This window comes from Ahaetulla prasina, chromosome 1, assembly GCF_028640845.1.
Source record: "Ahaetulla prasina isolate Xishuangbanna chromosome 1, ASM2864084v1, whole genome shotgun sequence".
NCBI lineage: Eukaryota > Metazoa > Chordata > Lepidosauria > Squamata > Colubridae > Ahaetulla > Ahaetulla prasina.
Genome location: NC_080539.1, coordinates 304184433 through 304211111, shown reverse-complemented (window position 1 = coordinate 304211111; position 26679 = coordinate 304184433). Strand labels below are relative to the sequence as shown.

The following is a 26679-nucleotide window of genomic DNA, read 5'->3' as shown; positions in this document are numbered from 1 at the left end:
CTTCAATTGCTTCCTTTCTTGAATGGTTTATAGACTGATCTTATCTTAATATATCTGTTAATCAGAGTGCCATGTCCTCAGGAATTTTCTTTCACTTTTGGATTTAGACTGTTTTCCTAGATCTCATGCATTAGTGATATTTCTTAATTTGGAAAGGAAATATCTGCAGGAACAGAAACAGGCTCAGAGACCACCAGGAACCCAATATGTATTGATAATGTTGACTGGTTTATCAACAGGAATTTTACAGGGCCCTTACAGCAGGATTTATCTTAGACCAAGAAAAATAAGGGGTGGTGGTAGACCAGTTCTCATTTTAAAAAGTGTTTCATGTAGAACACAACATAGTTCATAGTTCAAGAGCCATGGTGGCACAGTGATTAGAGTGCAATACTATAGGCTACTTCTGCTGCCTGTTGCCTGCCTGCAATTTGACAGTTCGAATCTCCCCAGGCTCAAGGTTGACTCAGCTTTCCATCCTTCCAAGGTCAGTAAAATGAGGACCCAGATTGTTGGCGGCAATATGCTGACTCTGTAAACTGTAGGGCTACAAAGCACTGTGAAATGGTATATAAGTCTAAGTGCTATTGCTATAGACAATACGACTTTGTCATACCAATTAAGAATCAATATTTTAAATTTAGCCTCTACATTATGTAGATATCCTTAAGGCTAGGAATGTAACTATTCAACATCTCAGTAATCCTACATAGTTTGTAGTCTGTATATATAAATTACCTTAAGTTTTGCTATATGGTTAAGAGTTGCAGCTTCATCAGTACCACAATCTTTGTTGGTGACCAGTGGAAGCTTCTCTGCCACCCAATTCTCGAGATCCCAAGTATCCATTAAGAACTTTTAAAAAATGAAAAATACACATGGTGATATTAAGTAAACATTAGAGGCACTAACTTTCATAGATTAGTTCTATAAAATAGTATTTTTGCATTCTCAATATTAAATGAAAAGGCAGCTAAAAGGACTATATATATTAATTACATACAAGGTCAGAGATAAAACTTTCAGTGCAAAGCAAAGTACTTGGTCGCTGCTTCAGGAGACAATGCCAAGGAACTTATAAATATGAAACTACAGTGATAAGACATATTCAAAAGAACAAATGACCAAGGTCAGAAAGGAGTCTATCCTTTTTCAAAAGGAAAAAAGCAAGATATATATATATCGGCCAGCTTTTGTAAAGGATGAAGCATATAAAGACAAGGTAGCTATCCCTTATTTTGACGGATGGGAAAAGAATGGCCAAAAGTCTGTTGATTCAAAAGAGAAGGAAGAAAAGGATTTAGGACTTATATCAGGGGGCTGATGTATATATAAGGTCTGATTCCCATATCCTGAAGTAGGAAGGCCTCCTATCTATGCCTTATCATTGATATCATCATCAATAATACTATTTTCAACTTCAGCCATTCTAAGATGTGTGAATGTCTACTCCCATAATTCCTTGCTGCCTACAGAATTCTGGGAGTGGAGGTCCACACATCTTAATGTTGCCAAAGTTGAGAAACACTGGTTTATATCTCTTCTTTATTGTCATATACATTGCACATTCTTGAAAAAAAAAGGGGGAAATGAAAAAATGGAATATGAAGTATTAAACAGGAAATGCAGGCGAATTCACTTGCAAAGTAATGGTTGTATTGTAGCAGAGAACTGCGAAGTAAACAAGCCAAAGAACCAGAAGTCTGGGAATTCTCACCAAAAGGAAAATGGACTCCTTAAGCTTTGCAGAATTCCATATTGCAATTTGCAATACTGCAAATTGAAAGTTTTCAATCTATGTTGAGCGATGGCAGAGCTGGAGGCAAATTAGTTCAGCTGCCAAACCATAATAAGAAACAGGCAGTTCCAAGACCAACACCAAACTGCGTGGAACTCTTGTGTTGTTAGTTGCATGATGTAAAAGGGAGTGTTGTCAAAATTTATAAAATTTATTTGCCGCCCGTCTCATATCCAAAGGCTCTGGGTAGCTTACAATATTAATATATACAGTATATATATACCTGATAGTAAACAACTGACTGCTGCAGTTGCTTTATTTTTTTATCACAAGCTTCTTCTAGCTCTGTCCACTTTTTGCTCAGTTCCTGGCACTTTTCTTTGATTCTCTGAGAAGACATGCATGTATCTTCTGCCATAGCATTCCCCTTTTTCAGAACCCTGGAGATTTGCTGCTTATGGGCTTTCACTTCGACTTGTAATTCCTAGAAGACAAACAGGAAGAAATGTGACGGAAAGGCGAGATACAGGACAAATAGCCGAAAGAAGCAATCCAAGAGAAACTTGGGAGTCTATGTCCTATTTTTCAAAGCCTAAATTTTACTGAGTTATTTTTTTGATCCAAATCTCAAAAAACAAACAAAAAACCTTCTCCTAGTGTTTGTTCTTATATCCAGAGATATATATGAACCAGAAGAGAAAAACCTGGATTCCTGAAACTCTTATTTTCATTCTGAAGGGAAAGTTTACTACATGCATCTATTGTCTGTAATATTTCTTTGATGGCAGTTGCAGGAACAACTGTGTTGATGACCTGACCAGCACTGTTCTGCCAAACAGGTCATAGCTTCATTCTTAATTGCAGGTATATAATTTTCACGATTTAAACCTAATGCACGATAGTGATAATATTTTGAAACTGGTCCCCAACAACATTTTTTAAAAAAACCCCAGTTTGTTATACCGGTAAAGGTGCTGGAAACCAGGAGACTGTGAGTTCTAGTCCTATGTTAAGCCTGAGAGACAGCTGCGAGATCTTGGGCCAGTCTCTCAGCTCACTTCACCTCACAGAGTTCTTGTGGCGAGAATAAGAGAAGGAAGGAAGGTATTAAACAATTCAAGTTTGCTTTGAGTTATTTATTAAGCAATAAAGGCAAGATACCAATCAATCAATCAATCAACCAAACAAACAAACAAACAAACAAAGTTCATTGATAATTCAATGCCAAGGTCTTGGCTCACTTGCACTAAGATTCTCTATGGCTCTTGACCACTTTGTAGATTTCAATCAAAACAGGAAAATAAGCAAAGCTGAGGGATCTTGAGAGAGTACACGTTTCATTTTGTTTTTAGAATTGTGTCTAATGTAGGACTGATGTTTGGATAGGCTGAATCCTTGCTCATAGTAAGTTTTCCATCTGACTGAAGAATGAGCTGCTAATGATAACCCAAATGTAAAAAGTGAAATGCTTTTGAAAGTCCCTATTCCGACTTCCAAAAGAACCATTTTAATTGAAGAGTTACCTTCTGCTTCTGTAGCAAGCTTTGAGCCCCATTTAAAGATTTTCCTTGGATTGTGCAATTGGCAATGGACATTCGCTCATTAATCCACTTCATTTCCATGTCATGGTAATGGTAGAACTGAAACAGTTCCACATTTGCCTCCAACAGGTGCCCCCTCTCCGCAAGAGGTTTTTGGAGGGAATCAAATCTGTAGATTAGATTTTTTTTAAAAGGCTGTTCATGTTTGTATATTTAAAAAGAATCATTAGGGTTCCTCACTAACTAAACATGTCTAATTGATTGGTCCTATTAGTACTAATGCTATTACTACTGTTAATAAAGGAATAATGCTAGACAAGAAGAGAAAGCAATAGGGACATTTTTCACAACTATTTTACATTATAATTATCCAATCTATTGAAAGTGTGGCAATTTTAATTTGAGTGTATTACTTTTGTGTAATTTGCTGTATTTTCTTATGCAGTACTTTCCAGAAAAATAAAAGAAATTTTAAAAAAACTTTTGGGGTGACTGCCAACAGCATTTTTTTTTGTTATTTATTGATCTGCAAGGACAGAAAAATTCAACATAATAAGGTCACTTGATAGTAGGTGATTACGCAATGAGGATGAATATAGAAAGTTTAAAGATATATATGTCTTGTTATTCTTCCATAGAAGAATGGAAGAATGATTTGTCTCATTGACTTTCACAACAGCCAATCTCAGTATTCAGTCACTGTAAGCATAGTGTAAGCTGTTGTTTTTTTCTGTTCCCTGCCTTGTACCTTAATTTGCTGTAGTTTAGAAGTAGCCTTTGGATTTTTGATCCCTGGAAGAAGAATAACTTACCTTTCCAGATAACTCTGGGTCTCATCAAGAATCCTCTCTCTATTGAAGTGATGTGTAGCTACACTTTTGGCATGAGACACAATGGAATTCATTTTCTCAGCCAGTGCCTGCATTTCATTTTCTAGCTGTCTATGTTCCTTGAGTAAATTGCGACTAGAACGCAAATCATGACTCAATTCTGCATTTCGAAGCATCCTTTCTATCTTCTTTATCTTCTCGTCAGCATCCTAAGGAAGGAAATGTAGAAATCAGTTACAAATACAGGTGATAATTGACTTATTAGAATAGAATAGAATAGAATAGAATAGAATAGAATAGCATAGCATAGCATAGAATAGAATAGAATAGAATAGAATAGAATAGAATAGAATAGAATAGAATAGAATTTTTTATTGGTCAAGTGTGATTGGACACGCAAGGAATTTGTCTTGGTGCATATGCTCTCAGTGTACATAAAAGAAAAGATACGTTCATCAAGAATTCTAAGGTAAATCACTTAATGATAGTCATAGGGTACAAATAAGCAACCAGGAAACAATCAATATCAATGTAAATCATAAGGATTCAAGCAACAAAGTTACAGTCAAACAGTCATAACTGGAAGGAGTGATGGGAACAATGAGAAGATTAATAATAGTGCAGATTTAATAAATAGTTTCACAGTGTTGACGGAATTATTTGTTTAGCAGAGTGATGGCGTTCGGGAAGAAACTGTTCTTGTGTCTAGTTGTTCTGGTGTGCAGTGCTCTGTAGCGTTGTTTTGAGGGTAGGAGTTGAAACCGTTTATGTCCAGGATGTGAGGCGTCTGTAAATATTTTCACCGCCCTCTTTTTGACTTGTGCAGTATACAGGTCTTCAATGGAAGGCAGGTTGGTAGCAATTATTTTTTATTATGGCCATTTTAAAAAAATTTACAGGTCTTCCCAATTCAATGCTTCTGTTTTTTTTGCATTCAGACAGGACACCTGCTTCTATATTTGATCTTGCTAAATTTTGTGGGGCAACATGTAGAATCTGGCTATAGGGAACCTAAGGGAAATTAAAAGTAGCGCTTCCATTTGTGTAATTTCCTATTGCCTTTATATAATGTCTTTGATATTTTAATATTTGTAGGGTATTTTAAATTTGACTGTAATAAATAATTCATTCATGCATTGCTCCTGACCTCAAGAAGTTCCATTAGTTGTTCCTGCTGGCCAGCCTGCCTCAGTTTATCTCCATGTTCTATCATTTTGCTGTAGAGCTTCTCCCATTTCTTCTTTATTTCCGACATTTTGTCCTCAATGGAATCTGCAGCATAGTGGCCATTTTGTATCAGTTGATTCCCAGCCTAGAGAAATGCAATACATTTAGTCAAAAACACTTCTCCTGATAACCCAAAAAATTATAGTGGTTGTTTCTACCTGCCGATCTATATTCAGAGAAAGTGCATGTATAATATTTATAACTCATACCAATTGTTGATCACCAATTATCAATAACGATAATATTATAACTATACATCTTGAGTGAAGAAACTCTGTCATACTGACATGGATATGATTAATTTTGGTAATACATTTTCCAATTTACTAAAATGAGCTACTGTATGTTAAAGGCATGAAGAGCAGAAGTCAATTATCTATGGGATAATCTGGTAATGATTGATTTGAATGAAAGTGGTCTGATCCTACAAGTGGATTTGATGAATGTGTGCAGAAAAAGTGATGGTGTAGATTTAATATCAGAAGTTATAAAATTGTATAATCTAGGTTGTTCTGGGTAGGTATAAAAGTATATATTCGTAGCTTATTGATAGCTTTGTATGTTCAGTGATATTAAAGAACTAGACATGAAGAATTAAAATACTGTTGTTGTTTTTCTGCAGAGAAATTCTGCAATCATTCATTCACTTGCATTGCCAAGATGTGCACTCATATGTTGATACATCCAACATGAAAACAACTAAATTATGAAGCTTCTAAACTGACCAGTCTTAAACTGAATATTAAAAATCCGTATTCTAATTTTAATTTTCTTTAAAAAAGTTAAACACAGGTTTTGTAGGAATTCTAGAGTAAATCATCACTAGTGATTTATAGCATCAACCTGCTATTGTTACAGTTCTATTATGTTGTATCATCAATGTGATGGTTGCATTATTATACAAACAGTTAGTGTAGAATTTCCCAAGATTTCATAAGCATGCTTTCATAAGCATGTTTTCTTATTAGTTGTATCATAGAAATCTGCATAAAATAACTATGTAATTTTGCAATTCTCTCATTAGCCAAAGATTATCAAATTACTGGCCCTTCTACTAATTATCTTTCTACCTGCATGAGACCACCTTACCGTCATCACTCCCATAAAATGCTTCTTATTGGCCATCATTTCTTGTTCCGCAGCCTCATGCCTTTTCAGCTTCCGTAAGATATTTGTGGGATCACGATAAGACTCATCTGAGGCTATCTTGTATTTTTCTTCCATCCATACCAAGAGTTCAGCAGTGTCACGAATGAACTCCTACAATTGTATACAAATTAGATTTTAAGAACTTGAGTAGACAGTATAATATAATGTGTCATACATATAGCATATTAAAGACACCTCTGACCAAAAATACTTTCATAAAAGACTGAAAACCTTTTATGGACTTTTTGTTGAAAATGGGGGGAAATGAAATGTTGATTTCTGGATTTGTTGATTAAAAAGGTTGAATTTATAGGGATAGAGAAGAATTATGTGATGTAATCTTAGAGAGGGAGAAAGGATAATAAGTTGGTTTGTAACTGCTATAGAAAGATCAGAACTCAGTTCTTTAATTATCTTTTTCTTTTCTTGTTTGTACAGTTTTTCATGATTTTCCTTTTATATTTTTCCTAATTCTCATTTATATATATTATTATGCTTTTCTTTTTATGTAAATATCTTCAATTAAAAAATATTAAAAAATCTCCAATGGGTGGCAGCAGATAGCTGATCTTGTCAGATTTTTTTTTTTTTAAAATAGTTGGGTTTGTACTTGCATAGGGGATTGCCAGAAAATCCATGGCTAGAATGGGAAATACATCTTGGAAGAAGTGGCAAACCACTTCTATATGACTGACAAGGAAAACTAGATGTACAGTATGCATCATTAAATCCCCAGGAGTTCAGCTTGACTGGAAGAAGACCATACTTTTATTTAATGCCAATGCAGAATACAGAAATGAAACATCTTTTCCCCAGGAGACTTAAGGATTTTATACCTTTTCTTTAAGAAATATATTGCCCACTTTCAAATAAATGTCCAAGCGACCTTTTACAATCTCGGTGAATGATCACAAAACTTGGCGTTTTCTCGTGTTAAAGCTATCAAAATATGAAGTTGTAATCTGGCCTACACAGAGATAACTTTAAATGAGGGAAAAAATTTTTTAGAACTGTGATCTTTCAGCTGGAACAACTGGTCTTTGAGATCAGAGTAGCCTTAACTCTAGCAGGATTCCAGAAGGCATTCACGATCTGGCTTCTTCTTGTGTGCCTTTGGGAAATGAGTACTTTATTATTATTTTATTATTATTTATTTGATTTTTATACCGCCCTTCTCCCGAAGGACTCAGGGCGGTGTACAGGCAAAAATAAAACAGATAATACAATATACAATTTAAAAAGCAGATTAAAAAACTTATTTTAAAATTAGCCTGATAGGTTAAAATATACTAGACTAAAAAACCCCTATTTAAAATTAATTAATAAAAATTTAAAATTTAAAATTAATAAAATTCAATTCAAGCCAGCCCCGCGCGAATGAAAAGATGTGTCTTCAGTTCGCGACGGAAAGTCCGAAGGTCAGGTATTTGGCGTAAACCCGGGGGAAGCTCGTTCCAGAGTGTGGGAACCCCCAGAGAGAAGGCCCTTCCCCTGGGAGCCGCCAGCTGACATTGTTTGGCGGACGGCACCCTGAGAAGTCCCTCTCTGTGAGAGCGTATGGGTCGGTGGGAGGCATGTGGTAACAGCAGGCGGTCCCGTAAGTACCCAGGCCCTAAGCCATGGAGCGCTTTAAAGGTCATAACCAACACTTTAAAGTGCACTCGAAAGGCCACAGGTAGCCAGTGCAGTCTGCGCAGGAGCGGTGTTACGTCCTCTATCACCCGCGCAGCTGCATTCTGGACTAGCTAAAGCCTCCGAGTGCACTTCAAGGGGAGCCCCATGTAGAGAGCATTACAATAATCCAAGCGAGTACGTTTAGTTTCCTTGAAACTTTGTCTGTGGAACATTGTAGTAATGTTCATTTTGTTTTGTCTCCCACAGTATCTGCCCAGGCAATTGGATCCTGCAAAGTTGGTGTAATTTGAGTTCCTTCGATTAACCAATGTCATCTGTTGGGACCTGGAGAATGTACCTTTTCTGCAGCAGCTCCTGCCTTCTGGCTTATACTCTTAATAATAAATTATTATTAGTTTTAATATCACGTTTTAACCCAATTACTGTATTTGAAGGATGAACGCTTAAACTCACATGCAGGCAGAGAGGCATATAAGTCTCAGTAAACAACATTTAAATACATTAAGTAAAAGAAGTGTAACATATGCATTTTGTCTATATGTGCAGACTGTCTATTCCCATGTCAAGCTAAGCCAAGACCAAACAAACCATAATATAACTTAGCTCACGGGAATGTACAACTTTTCTGGGCTAAGGGTCACCCTTGGCTTTTCAGTGGCATGCCATGAGTCATTTTCCATAAAATAGAGAGTGGGAAAGAGATAAAACTACTTTTAAATTTCCTTTAAATTAAATATAATTCTTGTATTTAATTATTTTCCATTCTGCCAAGGGTATAAGCATGCCTGTATTTTATAATTTACTAACACATTTCAGAACTTGGAGGGCACATATGGTCCTGAGGTCACTGGTTATACACTTCCAATTTAATAAGACATGTAACACAACAGTCAGATGAAGTATGTTGAGTTGGAAGATGCATAGTTCAGAGTGATAAATTCAAGCATTCTACAAATAGTCTGCAACAGATCAACATTCTGACCTGTAGTAGAAGAGAATCTAATAGCCTCCTTTTTCTCTGCTCATATTTATTTATGAGCAATTTCCATCTTTCATATAAGGTAACCATTGTCTTCTTGATCCTGCAGAACAAATAACAGACGCTTCAATTTCTCAAAACAAACGAACAAATAAACAAAAAAATAAAAAGTTCTGAAGGAATGGGAAGGAACAGAAAGAGAAATAGGAAAATAGCTATCATGGCTTCTATAAATAGAATTATTGTAGGTGTTGAGATTAAATACATGAAGTCTCAACTCCCGTAATTCTGGTGAGCCATGTACATTATTACATTTTTATATTAATCTACCATTAATTTTATATTTAATACAGCAAATACACTTGATTTTTCAGGTTAGAAGAAAAAAAAGTTATTGTTATACAAATTTCTTTTATGAACTTTGCAAAGATGCAAAGTTTTCTTCGTGTGGCTAAGGGAAACTGAGGCACAGTGAATCTAAGTGGTGCATTTTAAGTTGTTCAGTGGGCTCATTTCAGTCAATGATGGCTTGCACTAGCCATCAAAATTAACACAATGTCAAAATTTGTGTTCCCATAAGCTATTTTTTCCCCTTTCTGTGAAAGCTTCTGTTTTTCTTCTTCAGGCTTAGGCTTCTTAGAAGATCGTAATGTGTTGTATTTGAACTGGATTTATTGGTAACTGGTGGCAGCAACATTTTTTTCTGGTACCATAGTCTCCATCACTTTTTAGGCTCTCTGGTGACCCATGATACTTCCTGATCTGAAGAAGGCCATAGGATGACTTTCCATGGGGAGTCTTCCCTCAGAATTTAATTTCAACATGAGAAAAACTCATCACTGAATAAATGACTGGACATTCTCAGGCATATCCTTGCCGATTTGATAAATAAGAAAGATTTTTTTAAAAAGCCTAAAACCCCTCCAATGAGAATGACACTGATCTTTAATTTTTGCAAGAGTGAATATTTTCCCTCATCAAATTGAAACAAAATGAGAAAAAGGGCACAAGAGTAATTCTAACATCTTCTCCTGTGAGCTACCAATTGAGAAACAAGAAAAACAACAAACGATTTTTGAGAACTGCTCCCCTGATTTTTCATCTTCTCAAGCATTGATAATTAGGAATGTTTTAGTTATATAATGAGAGAAATGGTCATCTTCAGACATGAGCTAGCCAGACTATTGCTCTCAACGCACTGTAAAGCCATCCTGAAAGCTTAAGAGAATATCGGTGGTCCATTTTATTCAGCAGAAGAGTGAGCAAAATGCAGAAATTGCTTCATTCTACACAGAAACGAAGCAATTACATTTGTCATTAAATTTTTAAACTGTATTTAAATTACAATGAAGTAGCTTGTAAAAATATAAATCATCTTGTCAACATTAATACTAAACCAGCTTCTGAAAAGATAAATTATTTGTTTTTCTGGGTTCATCCTCTTATTTACAATATGCACACAAACACACATCCAAGTCAAGGGGAGGAATTTACGAGCTTCTTGATAATAGCTCCTCTTTTGTAGTTCTCAGATGACATACCTGTCACAAGCAAAATGACCCCTTTCTATCAGCTGCTCTCCTTGGCCATTGGCTGCATTTGTTCGATGTTTCAACACCAACAGCATTTGTTCAAAATCCTCATGTTGCTTCAGGAGACTCTGAGTTGAATCCATGTGATCCTGAAAGAAAGACCATAAGAGTTATGATATCACCATAATATTATTTCATGCTTATCTCCAGAACATGTGAATGCTCTGAAACTTGAACTAGCTGAGTGAGGGTAATGTAACAATAATCTAAGAGTGTTCATTCCCCCCCTAGAATTTCATTAATTTAATTAGAATTCTTAATAATGATGCTAGATGGTGTGAACTGCTACTATTCTCTAAATTTGAAATACAATAATTAGTATTTACCCCAAGATTATCAGTCTGAAAAAAGGCTTCATGGCTGGAGATAGCACCAAGGATTGAATCAACTTCTTTGATGAATTTCTGCAATGCTATATTTTCCTGTAGCTTCTTCTGTCGCTCCATCCATAACTCATCCAGTTCATTTCTTCCTTGAGCAATTCTGTCTATATATTTACCAACATCAAGAGCTCCAACGTTGGATGAACTATCTGCAACCTTCTCACCTAATTCTCGCAGCTGTTTAAATCTGTCAAAGATTCCAAAACAATTGCATATATAACATCTTTCTTTTGTTTGAATAGTATCTACACATATTCATGTTTTAAGGCTATGAGACATGCTTCTTTATAGAGGGATAATTGATTAAATATATCTATTTAATATTCTATTCTCAGATGGGCAAGGATGATAGCATTCAATTGTTATTGTGGAATATTTAATATTGTCCTGGTTCTTACATTACATTAAAATATTATGTTATTTTGGTTTAGAGAGTTCTGTTAATTCATCCATTATAGATTGTATCTGACTTACTAGGGCTTAATCTTTTACATAAAGTCAACAATGGTAGCCAATAACTACAACACCTCCCCCCCACTGCTTTTGGTGACTGAAGCAGTGATGGGTTTTAAACTTTTTTACTACTGGTTCTGTGGGGGTGGCTTGGTGGGGGTGGCATGGCTTGGTGGGGGTGGCAAGGCTTGGTGGGGGTGGCATGGCTTGATGGCTGTGGCAGGGGAAGGATACTGTAAAATCTCCATTCCCTCCCCACTCCAGGGGAAGGATACTGTAAAACCTCCATTCTCTCCCCACTCCAGGGGAAGGATACTGTAAAATCTCCATTCCCTCCCCACTCCAGGGGAAGGATACTGTAAAACCTCCATTCCCTCCCCACTCCAGGGGAAGGATAGTGTAAAATTTCCATTCCCTTCTCACTCCAGGGGAAGGTTACTGCAAAATCCCCATTTCTCCTGATCAGCTGGGACTTGGGAGGCAGAGAATAGATGGGGGCGTGGCCCATCAGAATTTTTACTATTGGTTCTCCGAACTACTCAAAATTTCCGCTACCGGTTCTCCAGAACTGGTCAGAACCTGCTGAAACCCACCTCTGGACTGAAGTAATATATGACTAGAATGAGTAATCACCATTGAAAGTCCTTTTTTATTATAGTAATTATGGTTTAAAACTGTCCAAATAGGTATTGCAGATTGTATCATGATTACTATCTCAGCAATTCTTACTGTTACTACGTGGTCTTATAAGTACCTGTGATTCTGACTCTGTATCTCTTCCAGCAAGTCCTGGTGTACTTTCAAGAATTGTTCTGCAGCGATCACATCTAAGCATATCTCTTCACTTGTCAGTTTCTCCTTCATATCACCAATCCACAAGAGAAGTCTGTGGCTCTCTTGCAGAAAAGCTTGTTGATCCTTTGCTATCTGCAAAATTACCTTCTTCTCCTCCACTTTTAACTTTAACATTAATAATAGATTCTCCATGTATTCTCCATGTTCTTTTATGGTATGACTCTCTGCAGGATTAGAATCTTGGATTCTGTGTAATGAAGCCAGAGGCACATACTTGAATTAGACTTAATTCCAATTATTAACCAAAGTTGAATTTCTCTGAAAATAGATATGCCTGATACATTGTCCTGAATATTGTTAATTCATTGATTTTGTTCCACATCTAAATATTGTTATATGATGAATATAATATGATATGATACATTCCCATGATTTGGCAATTGGTGTAAACATATTTCCAGAAAATTAATTAGAATCTATGTTAGCTTCAGTTAAGAGATACTAGCTGAAAGTTAATTTTTGCTGAATGGAGGGCTGCCTTCTTAGATTGCTGTATTAATTGAAAATATGAGATTGATATGAAATGTCTTGTGTATTTAGGGAAATGATATGACCACGAATAGTAGTATAGTAGTCAATTCAAATAGAGCCAGGGTTAGTGCAGTGGTTAAAGAGCCAGGGTAAAAACTAGGAAACCATGACTTCTAGTCCTGCCTTAGACACAAATCCAACTGGATGACTTTGGGCCAGCAACTCTCTCTCAATCCTAGGAGAAAGGAATGGCAAACCACTCCCAAAAAACGTTGTCAAGAAAACTACATGAATTAATCTGGACAGTTTCTAGGAATCAAGACAGGCTTGGAGGCACACACAAAAAGTTAATTTGAAATTACTTAATCATGGATATCTGATGTTTTTAAGGTGTCAGTTAGGATTGAAACTAGTAAGACAAATTCTCTACTATTGGGGATTATAGCCAGGAGCCTTCTTGTAGGTATAGGTTCCCTTTCAACTAAGCTAATTTTGTGATTGTTACAATGAATTGAGCCAAAGAGGGGTAAGATAACTTTGTAGGTTATTCTGCATCTCTTGAAGGAAAGCAGGAGTTACCATGAAAAGAAAGGACTTTGAAAAATATTGTTTTGGGCTTTGAGCACAAAGGCCCTACCTAATAATATTGATTCCTAGGAAATCAACCCTGACTGTTCTTTGAAAGGACAGCTACTGAAGCTGCAGCTCAAATATTTTGGCCACATAATAATAAAAGAGGACTCATTGGAAAAAAATCTAATGTTGGGAAAGATTGAAGGCAAAAGGAGAGGGGTACGGCAGAGGATGATATGGTTAGATAATGTCATTGATGCAATGAACATGAATTTGGGAAAACTCTGTGAGACAGTGGATGATGAGTGTGTTTGTGATGTGCTATAGTCCATGGGGTCATGGAGAGTCGGACATGATTTAGTGACTGAACCACAGCAAATAATATTGATAGTATTTGTGATGCTACTATATTTGGGATGCAAATTAAAGCAGCCCTGAGAGGCCATCAATGTGATACAGAAAGTCCATGTGACCATCATGAGTTTTGCAACACAGACAGGATAGTTCTAATTATTCTCAGTCTTTGGCTGGATACTGTAGCATAAAACCATCTTATGGTTCTCTATCATTCATATATGCAAAGTTGGGGGTGAGGGGAAGTAAGAGCAGTTGGCAATATATGGCTGCTTTTATTTCTGGGTTAGATCTTAAGGATCTAACATTTACATTGATGTGTTTTAGATTTCAGCAATGCAAGCAGGCATTATGGGTTATTACTACTTCTTTCTATCCATGGAGAAACTCTATCTGTGTGGTTGCTATGTGTTGATACCAACTTGATAGCATATAATCCATCCATCCATCCATCCATCCATCCATCCATCCTTCCTTCCTTCCATCCATTTCTCTCTATTCAAAGTAATTCCAAACTCCCATCTATTCAATGAGGCATACAACCTTTCTAAAAAGAAAAATGCATTTCCTCATTATTACTGCTAATCAATTAAAGAAAGAGATAGGCATCATTGTTGTATCTAACTCAAGTTAGATATGCAGGTGTCATTCTTTGCTTAAATCTGGCATCCAGATTTTAAGTGTAACAACTATAATACTATTACTATAACATAGTAAAGAACTGATTTCTTACAAATTGGCTATCCTCTTTTGGTATTCAATTTTTCTCTCCAGAACTAAGATGTCTCTTTCACAGGCTGAAAGCTTGTGTGCCTGCACTTCCAAGACAGCAGGCTTGCTCCCTTGCCCCAAATCCTCAAGGCTGGTCATCTTGTCTTGTAACAGTTCTTGAGTGTCATGGCAATCCTGAAGGAACGTCTTCACATCAGTAACCCCAATCAGTTCTGAGCCTTTTTCTTCTTTTAATGCTTCCAGACATTCCCATCTAAAAAACAACAACACAATAATAGAGCAGAGATCATTATGATTAGTCAGGAATATGTCTGTATATATAGAGATATTGAATTTTTCAATATTTAAAAATTTTTAAGTTTTAAGAATAGTTTAAATACAGAAAGCAGAGAATAGCAATAGTCCATCCATTATGTTGTGCCAAGTACATTGGAAAACAAATATGCACCTTGCAATTCTCTTGGGAAAGTATTTCAGAAGTAATTTGCCATTGCCTCCTTGTTACGGCTGAGAGGGAATGACTGGCTCAAAGTCACCTAGTTGGCTTTGTGCCTAAAGCAAGACTACAACTCCTGGTCTTCAGGTTTCTGGCCTGGTCCCTTAACCACTATACAAACTGGATCTCATAATCATTGGTAAAATCAGGGTAAAATCAGAATAAATGTATATGTTTTGGAAAAGCTAATTATTACATATATATTTAAAGGTGTGGGTCTTTTCAAACATTTGCAAGTTAGAGTCTTATATGTCACTGCACCAAGTAATTAAAAGACCATAAATCAAAGATGATATGTTCATTTGCTATCAGTTGTATTTTTTTTTTACCTCTTTTTTATCTCTTGCTTACGAGTTTGGATCTCTTTCTGTTTTCCGGGACACCTCTTAGAAAACATATCTGCTGAAGAACTGATTTCATCCAGCTGTTTTTTCCCAGCAGCCAATTCTATTAGGAAATTCTAAGAAAAGAGACAGTAAACTAAATCATATACTTTCATTTCTGCCATAGTTATTTATGGAAATTATCGTGGCTGGCCTGGGACGAGTAAAATGACAAACGTATGCTTTTTTTTTTTAATAAAAAAGTTTTATTTTTACATTCATATCCAACAACTCATCCAATGAATTTATCTTGTTTATCTCTTGCTTACGAGTTTGGATCTCTTTCTGTTTTCCGGGACACCTCTTAGAAAACAAACGTATGCTTTTTTGATGCTATTTTTCCATCAACACAATTTGTTGTAGAAACTGTTAATTGTTTGTAATTGTTTACAATCACTGTCTTATGAAAAGTTTCTTCTTTAGTATCATTAGTGTTTTTGGATATCAAATGTTTTTCCAGATGGGGCAAGCTCAGGCACTATCAGCCAAACCTAATGTGTAGCTATTCCATTTCATATTTATATATAAGCTATTTCATACCTTAACAGATTTCTGAAAGGCTTAACAGAAGTCTGAAGAAATGGTGGGAAAAATGGGAGGATTACAAATGGAAAATGACAACATCAAAAATATAACTTTAATTGGGTACCCAGGGTTTCTCTCATTTGAAATGCTTAGAATAAATTCAGCCCTTGAATAGGCAGAAAACTTTACCAGCATTTATTTATGCAATGTATTAATCCAGATGGAATTTATAGATACTGACAGTATAATAAAAGCAATTAGTATATGTTATTAAAAGGCAATTTGATACATTAAAACTAATACATATTGGTGCCAGTGGGCCCATAATCACACTCTTTTGCACTGGAGGGGCTTAGAGGGTAGATGGGTTTTGACAACACTAGTGGGTTTGCCTGTCAGTCAACACTTACTCCTGGTTGTGTTTGTTTCAAACAGGTGCTACTAAGAAGGGGTTGTCTGGTAGAGTGGATAAGAAAGCTGATTTTATCTTTACCTCCAGCATTCCAACTAGGGCTACTCTTGAACAAGCACACAACCATTTCTCAACCTGGTTTAAGAGATAATGAACACACTTTGCTGCTGGCTGACATGTTTTGAAAGTTGTTTCAAAAAAATAGCGGCCAGTCCCCAACAGCTGTATATCTTTCTTTCAAAGTCAAGACTCTAAGCTTGGGATCAAGAGAGACAGTCCTGTTGGTAAGAACCAGGTGATCCCACTGTCCCGCTAGAATGGCTTTGATGGACTACACCAGAGGAATACCTGCAACAGCCTTAAATGCTTAAGAGCTATCAGGCTCATGCCATTCCACAGGGTTTATTGAAATAACACTGATAAATAGATCAGGGGTGTCAAACTTGCAGCATCACGTTGTCATCACATGACATATCGTGACTTTTTCCCTCTTTGGTAAACTAGGGGTGGGTGTGATCAATGCGTGATGCATCTGGCCTGCGGACCACGAGTTTGACACCCTTGGAATAGATGGTGAAACAAATTAAGTTATACCACATGAAGGCTGCTAGGAGCTGCTGGGTTGTATGTGTAAATGTTACTTTAACATTGGAAGACCTAAGGCTAATTTAGGGCTATTCAGGTTGGGAATGAAGTGTAGAGTAATTTTGTGGAAATACATGTATGAAACCCCCAACCCCAAAGTGCAGGAAATCCAGGGCATATTTGCCCTGAGGTCAGATACAAAGGGGGAAAGGATTTTGGAATGAATCAGTCTGCCTTTTTCTATGCTTTCATTTTTTAAAGTGAAGCTCAGTATTAAAAAGTAGATTGCATATGGACATACAATAATCTTTCTCCAAATACAGGTAGTCCTTATTTAATGATGTTAATTAGGACTGGACTTGTTAAATCACAAATAATTTATCACCAATTGTTGTTCTTCTTCAAAGGGAGTAATTCCCTTGCTTAATCTTTGCACTGGGTTTCAAATTGCAATATTATTTTCTATAACTTGTAGATCCTCTGCTTGTCCAATAATTAGCCTACAAAGGTACTTCAATTTCATTTAAGTGTCTGTTGTTTTGGCTGCTATAAACTAACAATGAATATTTCACAGTCTGAACTAGCACAAGTGGTTTTCTTTGCAGATTTACCAGTCAACCAAGATATCTAATAATTGGCTAACAATCTTGCCATAGTTTTACTGAAATGTAATATTTTATGTCAGTGTTAATCTTTTGTAAAGGAAGAACAAATCAGGAACTCAAAGTACAGCTTGTTAATAAAGACCTGGAATTTTTGCTGCATAGCTTCCACATTGTTGGCTTTGGGTTGAATGGTTTGGAAAATTTTCTCCTTGTCATCTATCCAAGACTGAAACTCTTCACAGGAGTTGTAATATTGATAGAGTTGGATTCTTTCTTGTAACTCTTTTTTTCTATGCTGTTTGGAAGAAATCAGAGATGCTTGAATAAGCACTAAAGCACTGCAGATAAAGTAGGTATTCTAGCAATAAAATTAGTCAGAAATATCAACATTAATTTAAGAAAATCCATGTTTCTAAACCCTTCATTTTACACACCCATCTAAAGATTATTAGGGAAAAAAATAATACCTCAGCCATGGTTTGCAGTTTTTCATACAGCAAAACAATGTTCTTCTGCATTTTCCATATGTTTTCCATAATAAAGTGTGAATCAGAGCCAAGCTGTCCAGTGAATGTAGGTTTGACAAGAGTCTGTGAAAGATAATGATTTGATGGCATTTTAGCTACTCTGGTTGTTGATTTCTGAATTTGCTGCTGGCACAGATGCCATCTGCTCAGAGAACTAGACACAAAATTCTATGCTCAATACCGAGTTCTATCTCTCACAAATGCTAGTGCCTGCTTAATTTTTTAGATAGAATTTTTTATTGCCCAAGTGTGATTGGACACGCAAGGAATTTGTCTTGGTGCATATGAAATTTATATATATCTATGGAGATTTTTAGTCATCCAGGTCATGGTTGTCCCAAAAGTGCTTTTTCAAGAGGTAACTGGACTTGCTTGTTTTTCTTTGGAGACATTTCACATCTCATTCAAAAAGCTCTGACTGTATGGTGGGGAATGGAAGGATTTATACTCCTTGCAGACAGCTGGTCATTTGCATTCTTTTAGAGCAGGGGTGTCAAACTCGCATCATCATGGAGGCATCATGTGACGTATTAGGACTTTCCCCTCCTTCACTAAACTGGGCGTGGGCGTGGCCAGTGCGTGACACATCCAGCCCGCATGCCACGAGTTTGATAGCCCTGTTTTAGAGAGTCATTGAGGCCACTTGGAGGTTTATCTGTGTTTTCAACTGTGCTTTCAGCAGTTCCAAGAAAGCTCCACACCCATTTGCACTACCCAGGTGACCCTGAAGACCAGTGGTGGGTTTCAAATTTTTTTACTATCGGTTCTGTGGGTATGGTTTGGTGAGTGTGGCTGGCTTGGTGGGTGAGGCAGGGGAAAAATATTGTAAAATCTCCATTCCCACCCCACTCCAGGGGAAGGTTACTGCAAAATCCCCATTTCCTCCTGATCAGCTGGGACTCAGGAGGCAGAGAATAGATTGGGGCGGGGCCAGTCAGAATTTTTACTACTGGTTCTCTGAACTACTCAAAATTTCCGCTACCAGTTCTCCAGAGGTTCTGAAACCCACCTTTGCTGAGGACACAGTTAAACCTTCAAGTGGCCTCAACAACTCCCTAAAAGAATGCAAATGACCAGCTATCTGCTAGGGGTATAAATCCTTTCATTCCCCACCATCCACCTGGAGCTGAAGAAGCTTCTTGGATAAAAAGCAAAATGTTTTCAAAGAAAAACAAAAAATATCAAGTTGCTTTTTGAAAAAGCACCCTTGTGACTTCATTTATATTCTTAAATTGATTAATATTACAAAATAAGGTGCATCTAAAAGATAAGAGTTTATTAACCAGAGATACTTAAATATAGAAAAAATGATGAAATGAGAGTGCCTTAAACCATTAAGGTTTGAATAAGCAAGCAATACAGGAAAAAAATTGATTTGATCATTAGAGAGAATGAATGAGGATATAATCACATAACAAAAGCACATGTGGATGTGTTTACATTATCATATAATCCAAATAAATAACATTTTCCTTCAAAGTTTCAGAATGGCAATTTTTCAATTTTATAAATTAAGAATTCAATATTACGGAGTAAGAAGAAATCTCATATGGAAATATGAAACCATGATGGCTAAAATCTCAGGCCTAACATAGATCCATGGAAGAAGGAAAATGTGCCATTTGTAGAGAAACATTTTATCAGAGATCACAGGAATGGAATTTATTTTAAATAAGCATGAATGAGGAGGGCAATCGGAGATGTGTCTATTTCATTTAGTGTTTTTCCAGCTTGTCAACTTTAAACATGTCAGTGTGGAATTCTGGGAGCTGAAGTCCACATATCTTAAAATGTCCAGTTTTAAAAAACACTGGTTTTAATGCATCAGTAAGTTCGTGTATATTTTGGGCAGACAGTTATGTAACTTAAAAGATTGTTTGGGTGCTACATACCACTTGCTGTGCCACAGAATGGGCCTGTTCCTCTAAGTGCCTTATGTCTGTAAAATAAGCAGCAAGCTCCTTTTCCAAACGAAGATGACGATGCAACAAAGCTTCTGTACTAGATTCATCTTTCCCATAATCTTTGCTGGCTAGGAGAGTGTGTTTTTCCTGGAGCCAGGAGTCAACCTCATTAATATCTGCAAAGTACTGAAGGGAGAAACAAGATCGAGGTATTGTGGTGATACCTACAGATAACATTCCACTACAGAATAATTTATGCAAAGGAAAAGAATCATTTGCTTAAATCCCAATGTAGGCCCAGAGCTACATTTTCCCCACACTGAAAAAAAAAATGATATGGTGATAGCATATCTCAAAGAGTTCAAGGTGAAAGTTAATAATAATTTTTCAACTTTTTTTTACCTTGTTTGAACAAAGGACGAGACTGACTTACGTGTTGAATGAGAGCAGCTGTATCCAAGCGGATCTTACAATTAGTCATCTCATCTTGGAGCTGTTGCCACAATTGCTGGATGCCTTTCAACTTCTTCTGAATCTCTTGATTTGAAGGATTGTTTTGGCTTAACTCCTGGCCCTTGCAAATTATTTTAGAACAAATTGCTTGATGGGAGACACACTCAACTTGGAGAGACTGCCAGACAGAAATTAGGGAATTATTGTTGGATGCTGCCATAACTCTATATAAAGCCAATAAAGCATAGTGGTTAAGGACTGGTGTGGGGGGGAACATAAGTTTCTAATCTATGGGTGATTTAGGACTAGCCACTTTTCTCTCAGCTCAACCCATATACAAAGAATGGAGGGACTTTTGAGGAAGGAATGATGGACTGAATGGACCAAGGAATTTACGAGTAGATTGTTTTCTTGGAACCACTCTAGATAAGGAGAGGATGGGAGATTGCCAACATGTGCTTTGGACAGCTCTTCTTCATATGGAGACTACAGGATAGCAATTTTCCAAGGGTTAATGGTATATGAAATGACCTTGGAATATAGGATTAAGAGACACTGCCTAGGGAATGAACAAAGGTGGAGGAGCATGCAACTGAGCAATGGACAGAGAAAAAAGTTTAGAAAGGATCCACTCTAATTTATCAGACAGTAAAAAGAGATGGCAGGAAATTTGTACTTTTAGATTTACAAGATTCTTACAATGTACGAAGCCTTAAAATAAAATAGAATTAGTTCATCTTGTTATATTTCCTGTCTGGTCTAGTTGGGATGCTGGCAGCAGCCACAATATTAATGTCAGTAATGCTTGTCTGCTTATATAGATAGACTTTTTTGTATATTTCTTTTCCTTTATTATAGTCTTACTTTCCTCTTTTTTCTCTTTCTCTTTTCGTGCACTTTTACTCTTTTTTTCTAAACTTTTTAAAGTTTTAAACGAAGAAAATAGATTTTACTGCTATAATCAAAATTATTAATAAAATTATATAGAAAAATCAGGAAGAAAGAAGGCAATATATGCTTCTTAGAGTTTTCAGAGAAATCTAAGTAATTAGGAATGCTAGTGAGTGTTTTGTTTTCTCCCTCTCTGTAATGCCACCTTATGGCTTCATCAGAGATAACAATGAGAAATATAGTTTCACCGTTACATTCACAGTTTTTACCTGGATTTCTATTAAAATTGCACAAATGATAAAGAAAATATATTTTACCAACCTTATGGTTTTGGAGAGAGGCTGAAATATGAGTGAGATCATCCTCTAAGGTTCCCATCTTCACTAATTTCCATTTGTCAGACAACCATTTCTCTTCTTCTTTGCATTCATGAAAAAATTCAAGAAGCTTCACAGCCCCTTCCAAATGATGTTGCCTGAATCAAACAAATAAATGATGTACTTTAAAAGGGTTACAACCGAAGATTATTTCAGATTTTTCTAGCAGTTCCAACTTATTAAAATATAAAATACAGTATAGAACCAACCCTATTTTTATTCCAGAATCACACAACAGAAGAAACAATGGAACAACCTTCTAAATATTTGCTGTTATAAACTGATTTCGTAAAATCATACTTCTATATTTCTGTTTTCCTTCTCTTGGAAAAATCTCATGTCTGTCACTTAATTTAATATTATACTTCTCAGCAAAATTGAAATGCATTAAATAAAAGATAGCTGTGTTAAAAAAAAAACCTTGATTTTTTTCCATAATAAGTTTTATTCAGGAACAACGTTAAAGAAAATGGTACATAAAGTTCCTTCCAAAGAAGTTAAGAAAACAAAGCCAAGCCAAATTAAAATACATGTTCCAAAAAAATTCCCCCAATCAAACAAAAAAACTCAATTCCCCACCCTTACTCTACACAACCTTTGATGCTAAGGTTTCCTACAGATTGCTTTCATGCTCACTCTGTATTAATATTTAACTGAAGATATGCCTAGTATTTAACAGTATTTAGTATATAGTATATATTTAGAAATCCCTTTTCAACCCAATGAGTCTTCCTCAATCTTGGGCCCTTTACCAGAGGCCTGGAAGTCTGAGGTTCCTGCACATATATTATCTACTCCTATCACGGCATTCTTCTGTCTAGAGAGCTCTGATGTTGTTCCTGACATTTTTTTGGAGCCAGTTCCCAACTTAGGAGTCACAACCCTGAGTGCTCCTATCGCCACTTTGATTTTTTACTTTCCACATTCCCTCTACTTTCTCCCTCAGGTCCTGGTAGTTTTCCAGTTTCTTCCTGACATTGCTGTCATTTGCCATCACTACATCTGTCACCACTTTGTCTTCTGGTCCTTGTCTACCACCATGATATCTAGTTGATTTGCTAGTACCATCCTGACTGTCTGGTTATGGAAGTCTCACAGCCCTCTTATTCTCCACAACCTTCTGTGAAATGTCCCATCTTGACTTAAGAGTGCCTAGCCCATATACTGGGCAGATGTTCCTGCACACAAAGACATCTCTCTCTCTCTCTCTCTCTCTCTCTCTCTCTCTCTCTGTGTGTGTGTGTGTGTGTGTGTGTGTGTGTGTGTGAGAGAGAGAGAGAGAGAGAGAGAGAGAGAGAGAGAGATACAAATTAGCATGTGTGTGTGATGTAGTAAAAAATAATGATTCTTCCCAGATTCGATTTGAAAGCTTGGTATACTTGCCAATGTCATTCTTAAAGAACCAGAATTATTCTGCCCTTTGCCTGAATATCAAAATTCTAAATCATTGACAAAAATGTATAAGGGTTTGTCTGAGGGGACGGAGCTTCTCATTTCTCTCTGATCAATGTGTGGAACAGAGAAACACAATATATGCATAGAGAATCCCAATCTAAGATCAGGATCTTTCTCTTTTTGCAGATTAAATCAAAGCGTTCATCAATATTTAAAAGATTTTTACCTTTTTTGGCAGGAATCCTGAAGATTCTGATGTAGCTGATAAAGCATCTGATATTTGGTTTGAAGTATTTCTGATTTGAGTGGTTTCCTTTGTATTATGTCTTCTATTTTTGCAGCAATGTACATGATGCTTTCCTCAAGAGAAGAAATTTGGGAGGCAACTAATTTGTGCTTTTGTAATAACTCCACTGCTTCTAAGAGCTCCTTGCCACAATCCTTAGAGCTTACTAATATCTAGAAATAGAATGAAAGAAAAATATTTTGTACATTTTTCAGATACTTGATTGCAGGCAGTCCCCAAAATCATACATAATGTAATATAAAATGTTAATTTACTACAATTGGTTGGGTTCATACATTATACTAAGCCACAAATCATGATTTACAAAAGACAGCAACTAATCTTATCCTTATTATATATCAAACTCAAATTTGATATGTAAAACAAGTAAATATGCAAAACAAGCAAATTTTATCGGTATTATCCTGTTCAATGAAGTAATGTTACCCTAGATGCTTAATATGATAATGTCATCTTCCTAAATCATGACAACATCTATTACATATTTGCATATTTAAAAAAAAGGGAATCATGGAATGGTGACATGCTTTAAAACATCCTTTCCTAATCTGGTGCCCTCTAATATTTGGGGGAGCAAAAGAATTGTGATACAACCAGAGTGGGAAAGTTTGACTTATCCTACTTGACATAATTCTGTGACAATTTCTTTAATACTATTAAATAAGATCTTTGGGAAGGACTTGATAGATGAAGAAAAATGCCAAATCCAGTTTAAACATCTGGCTGACCATAATAATAATAGGTAATATGTTGTCTGGTGTTGTCCTCTGCTGAGATAGAGAGAAATGTCCTAAAAATAGTTGTATAAGATCTTGTGCTGTGATGGAATGTCTAACAGGGAAAATGGAGGAAGAAACAGAATTGTTGCAAAACAAATTCTTCAGACTAGCAAGAAGGTTCCTACAGTGATACCTTGGTACCTGCTTTGAAACTCATGAATGCCTGCTTCGAAACTCATCAAAAATGTATTTTGCTACTCAACACATTTTGTTGTGAAAATTTTGTTCTGGTACTCATCGTTTGTTTGGTACTCAATGCACAAGCTAGAATTTGTCGATGTCGACTACCTTGTGACTCACTACAATATTCCTTATGGGGAAAAATGTTTGGTACTCACTGTTTTTGGTACTCATTGCATCTCCCAAAACCAATTAGTGTTGGTTCTAGATGAATACCGAGGTACCACTGTATGTGAAAGAGACTTGGAGTAACTGTCTTAATTTTGCTAGGTATAAATGCTAAGCTGAAGACTTCTTTTAACAGGCTTTAAGGTTCTGTTATCAATATAGAATTTTACATAAATCCAAATGGTTCCTATTTGTTTGTCTGCCTCAAAAGGCTTTATAATAGAAAAAAGGCTTTGTAATAGAAAAAAGCAAACTAATTAATAATGCTTTCTGGATTTGCACACTATTTCTTCCTACATATAGTATCATTGGTTTTCATCATATAATCTAATTTAATGGAGACAATCCCTTCACAAAGACATGTGAATAGATTTTTATGAGTAGTTACAATCTATGGTTTAAGTTCAAATTCTTATTCCAGATATCCCTTCTGCATACACATTCTTATTCATTCTCTTTCCATGGGCTGTGAGTTGGAAGCATTCATTAAAGACCATAGCCACCAATGTCTTCCTTTAGAATGAATATACCTGCAGTCCTTTAAGTTCTTCCATAATGGTATCAATGTCCCTCAAAAGGACTAGCACTTCCTGCATCTTTCCCATAGTGTGTTTTTGTCTTTTGAGATGGTCCCAGAGATCTTGCCATTGATGAATGATGTCCATTTGCCTGTGAAGAGAGCAAAAAGAGGAAAAGAATGTGATATCACAAGACTTCACTAATGGACAATTCAAGTATTCTGATGTGATTATGTGATATATTTCTATATATCTTATTTATAACTTAATTTATTTATAACTTATACTGCTGCGGGGAAACATGAGGTTTAATCCAGTGGGGAAGTGCATCTTCAAACTGTAATATTCATTAGCATTTCTGAATTTTTTTCAACTTCTAGTTTGATCATCTGATGATATATGAAAAAAGTGAATTGTAGAACAATGTGGAAGGAGAGCCTCATAACAGTCCATGTGAAATTTCTTTTTCCTTTTTTTCATGCCGTCTGGCACTTAGTGCAGCTGAATTAGTTGGACTGTGCCATTGCCCAGCTCAAAAAAATCATGACTTCCGGGCAGGTGGCATCGGTGTACCAGGAGGAACTACTATGTGCTGGAGTGGAGTGGAAAATCCAAGTGTTTTGCAGGTGAGATCTGCAGAAGTGGCTAAGCTAACAAAAGATGCCCAGGACAAAATTGGCTTAGGGAATGCATAGGAATTTTAAATTCTGGAAGCAGCTAAGGCGAGAAGCAATCAAAGCTAAGAGTGTAGAAAACAGCCAGCAATCAAAGCAGCCAAACCTAGTTTGACTAAAAGTTTTTTAGGATTCAGGTGGAGAAGAAAAGAAGGTAAGGAGAAGAAATGTGTGCAACAAAAGAAAGAACAGGAAAAAGAAAGGGCAGAAGAAGCAAAAGAAATGTATAAAAATGTACACAAATATAGCATAGAAACATGAAAATCCACAGAAAAGCATAGGCTACATTAAGACAAGAGAAAGAATTCTACATAATTCAAAAGTAATTGAATAAGATATATAGCATATGCAAATAAGATTAGAAAGACTTGTGTAAATAGACACACACACAAAGGAGTAATGTGTGTAATTTTGAAACTGTAAATGCTTGCATTATATTAGCAGCTTGTGTATCTTTTGTTCTTCTTTGTTTTACTAACTAAGATGTTTTACTATTGTGATTGCTGTTATGTATTAATGTTGTACCTTTAAATATTTGAGCGGGAAATCAGCACGTTGCTGATTGGTCAAAACCTCCAACAGAACTGTATAAAAGGAGAGGGTTTTCGCCCAGCCTGTTGCTGGGTTCACCCTATATTAAAGAGCTGTTGTCACTACCCTGGGTCTCCAGCCTCGTTACTTCCCGAACCTAACATTGGCGACGAAGGTGGGATCTCGAGGCTAAGGAGAACCAGAACCGAGCTGAAGCGCGATAGTTCCGAACCCAGCAAACCCAGGGCAGAAACGCGGAAATGGCAAACACGCCACCCGCACCGTACAACCCGATCAAGGAGAAATGGGGAACGTATATGACCCGTTTCGAAAGCTTTCTAGAAGCCAACGAACTACAGGGGATCCCTGATAACCGCAAACGGGCTTACTTCTTAAGCCATTGTGGGCCGGAGGTCATCGAGATTGCGGAAGCCCTGGCAGAGCCAACGCCGATACA

General features: G+C 36.4%; 1 protein-coding gene across 1 annotated transcript in view; it reads right to left on the bottom strand.

Moving 5' to 3' along the window:
• Positions 1-26679, bottom strand: part of SPTBN5 (spectrin beta, non-erythrocytic 5) — a 126137-nt gene that overhangs the window by 83902 nt on the left and 15556 nt on the right. The window contains exons 9-27 of the mRNA XM_058162147.1: positions 25030-25168; positions 23292-23524; positions 21615-21768; positions 20383-20580; positions 19938-20135; positions 17986-18108; positions 17661-17813; positions 15338-15468; positions 14514-14765; positions 12282-12569; positions 11018-11261; positions 10641-10780; positions 9103-9202; positions 6426-6596; positions 5257-5421; positions 4092-4318; positions 3262-3448; positions 2022-2222; positions 739-855 (exon numbers count right to left, since the gene is read on the bottom strand). Of these exons, the coding sequence (XP_058018130.1) occupies positions 739-855; positions 2022-2222; positions 3262-3448; positions 4092-4318; positions 5257-5421; positions 6426-6596; positions 9103-9202; positions 10641-10780; positions 11018-11261; positions 12282-12569; positions 14514-14765; positions 15338-15468; positions 17661-17813; positions 17986-18108; positions 19938-20135; positions 20383-20580; positions 21615-21768; positions 23292-23524; positions 25030-25168 (3421 nt within the window). The remainder of the gene's footprint in view (positions 1-738; positions 856-2021; positions 2223-3261; positions 3449-4091; positions 4319-5256; positions 5422-6425; positions 6597-9102; positions 9203-10640; positions 10781-11017; positions 11262-12281; positions 12570-14513; positions 14766-15337; positions 15469-17660; positions 17814-17985; positions 18109-19937; positions 20136-20382; positions 20581-21614; positions 21769-23291; positions 23525-25029; positions 25169-26679) is intronic.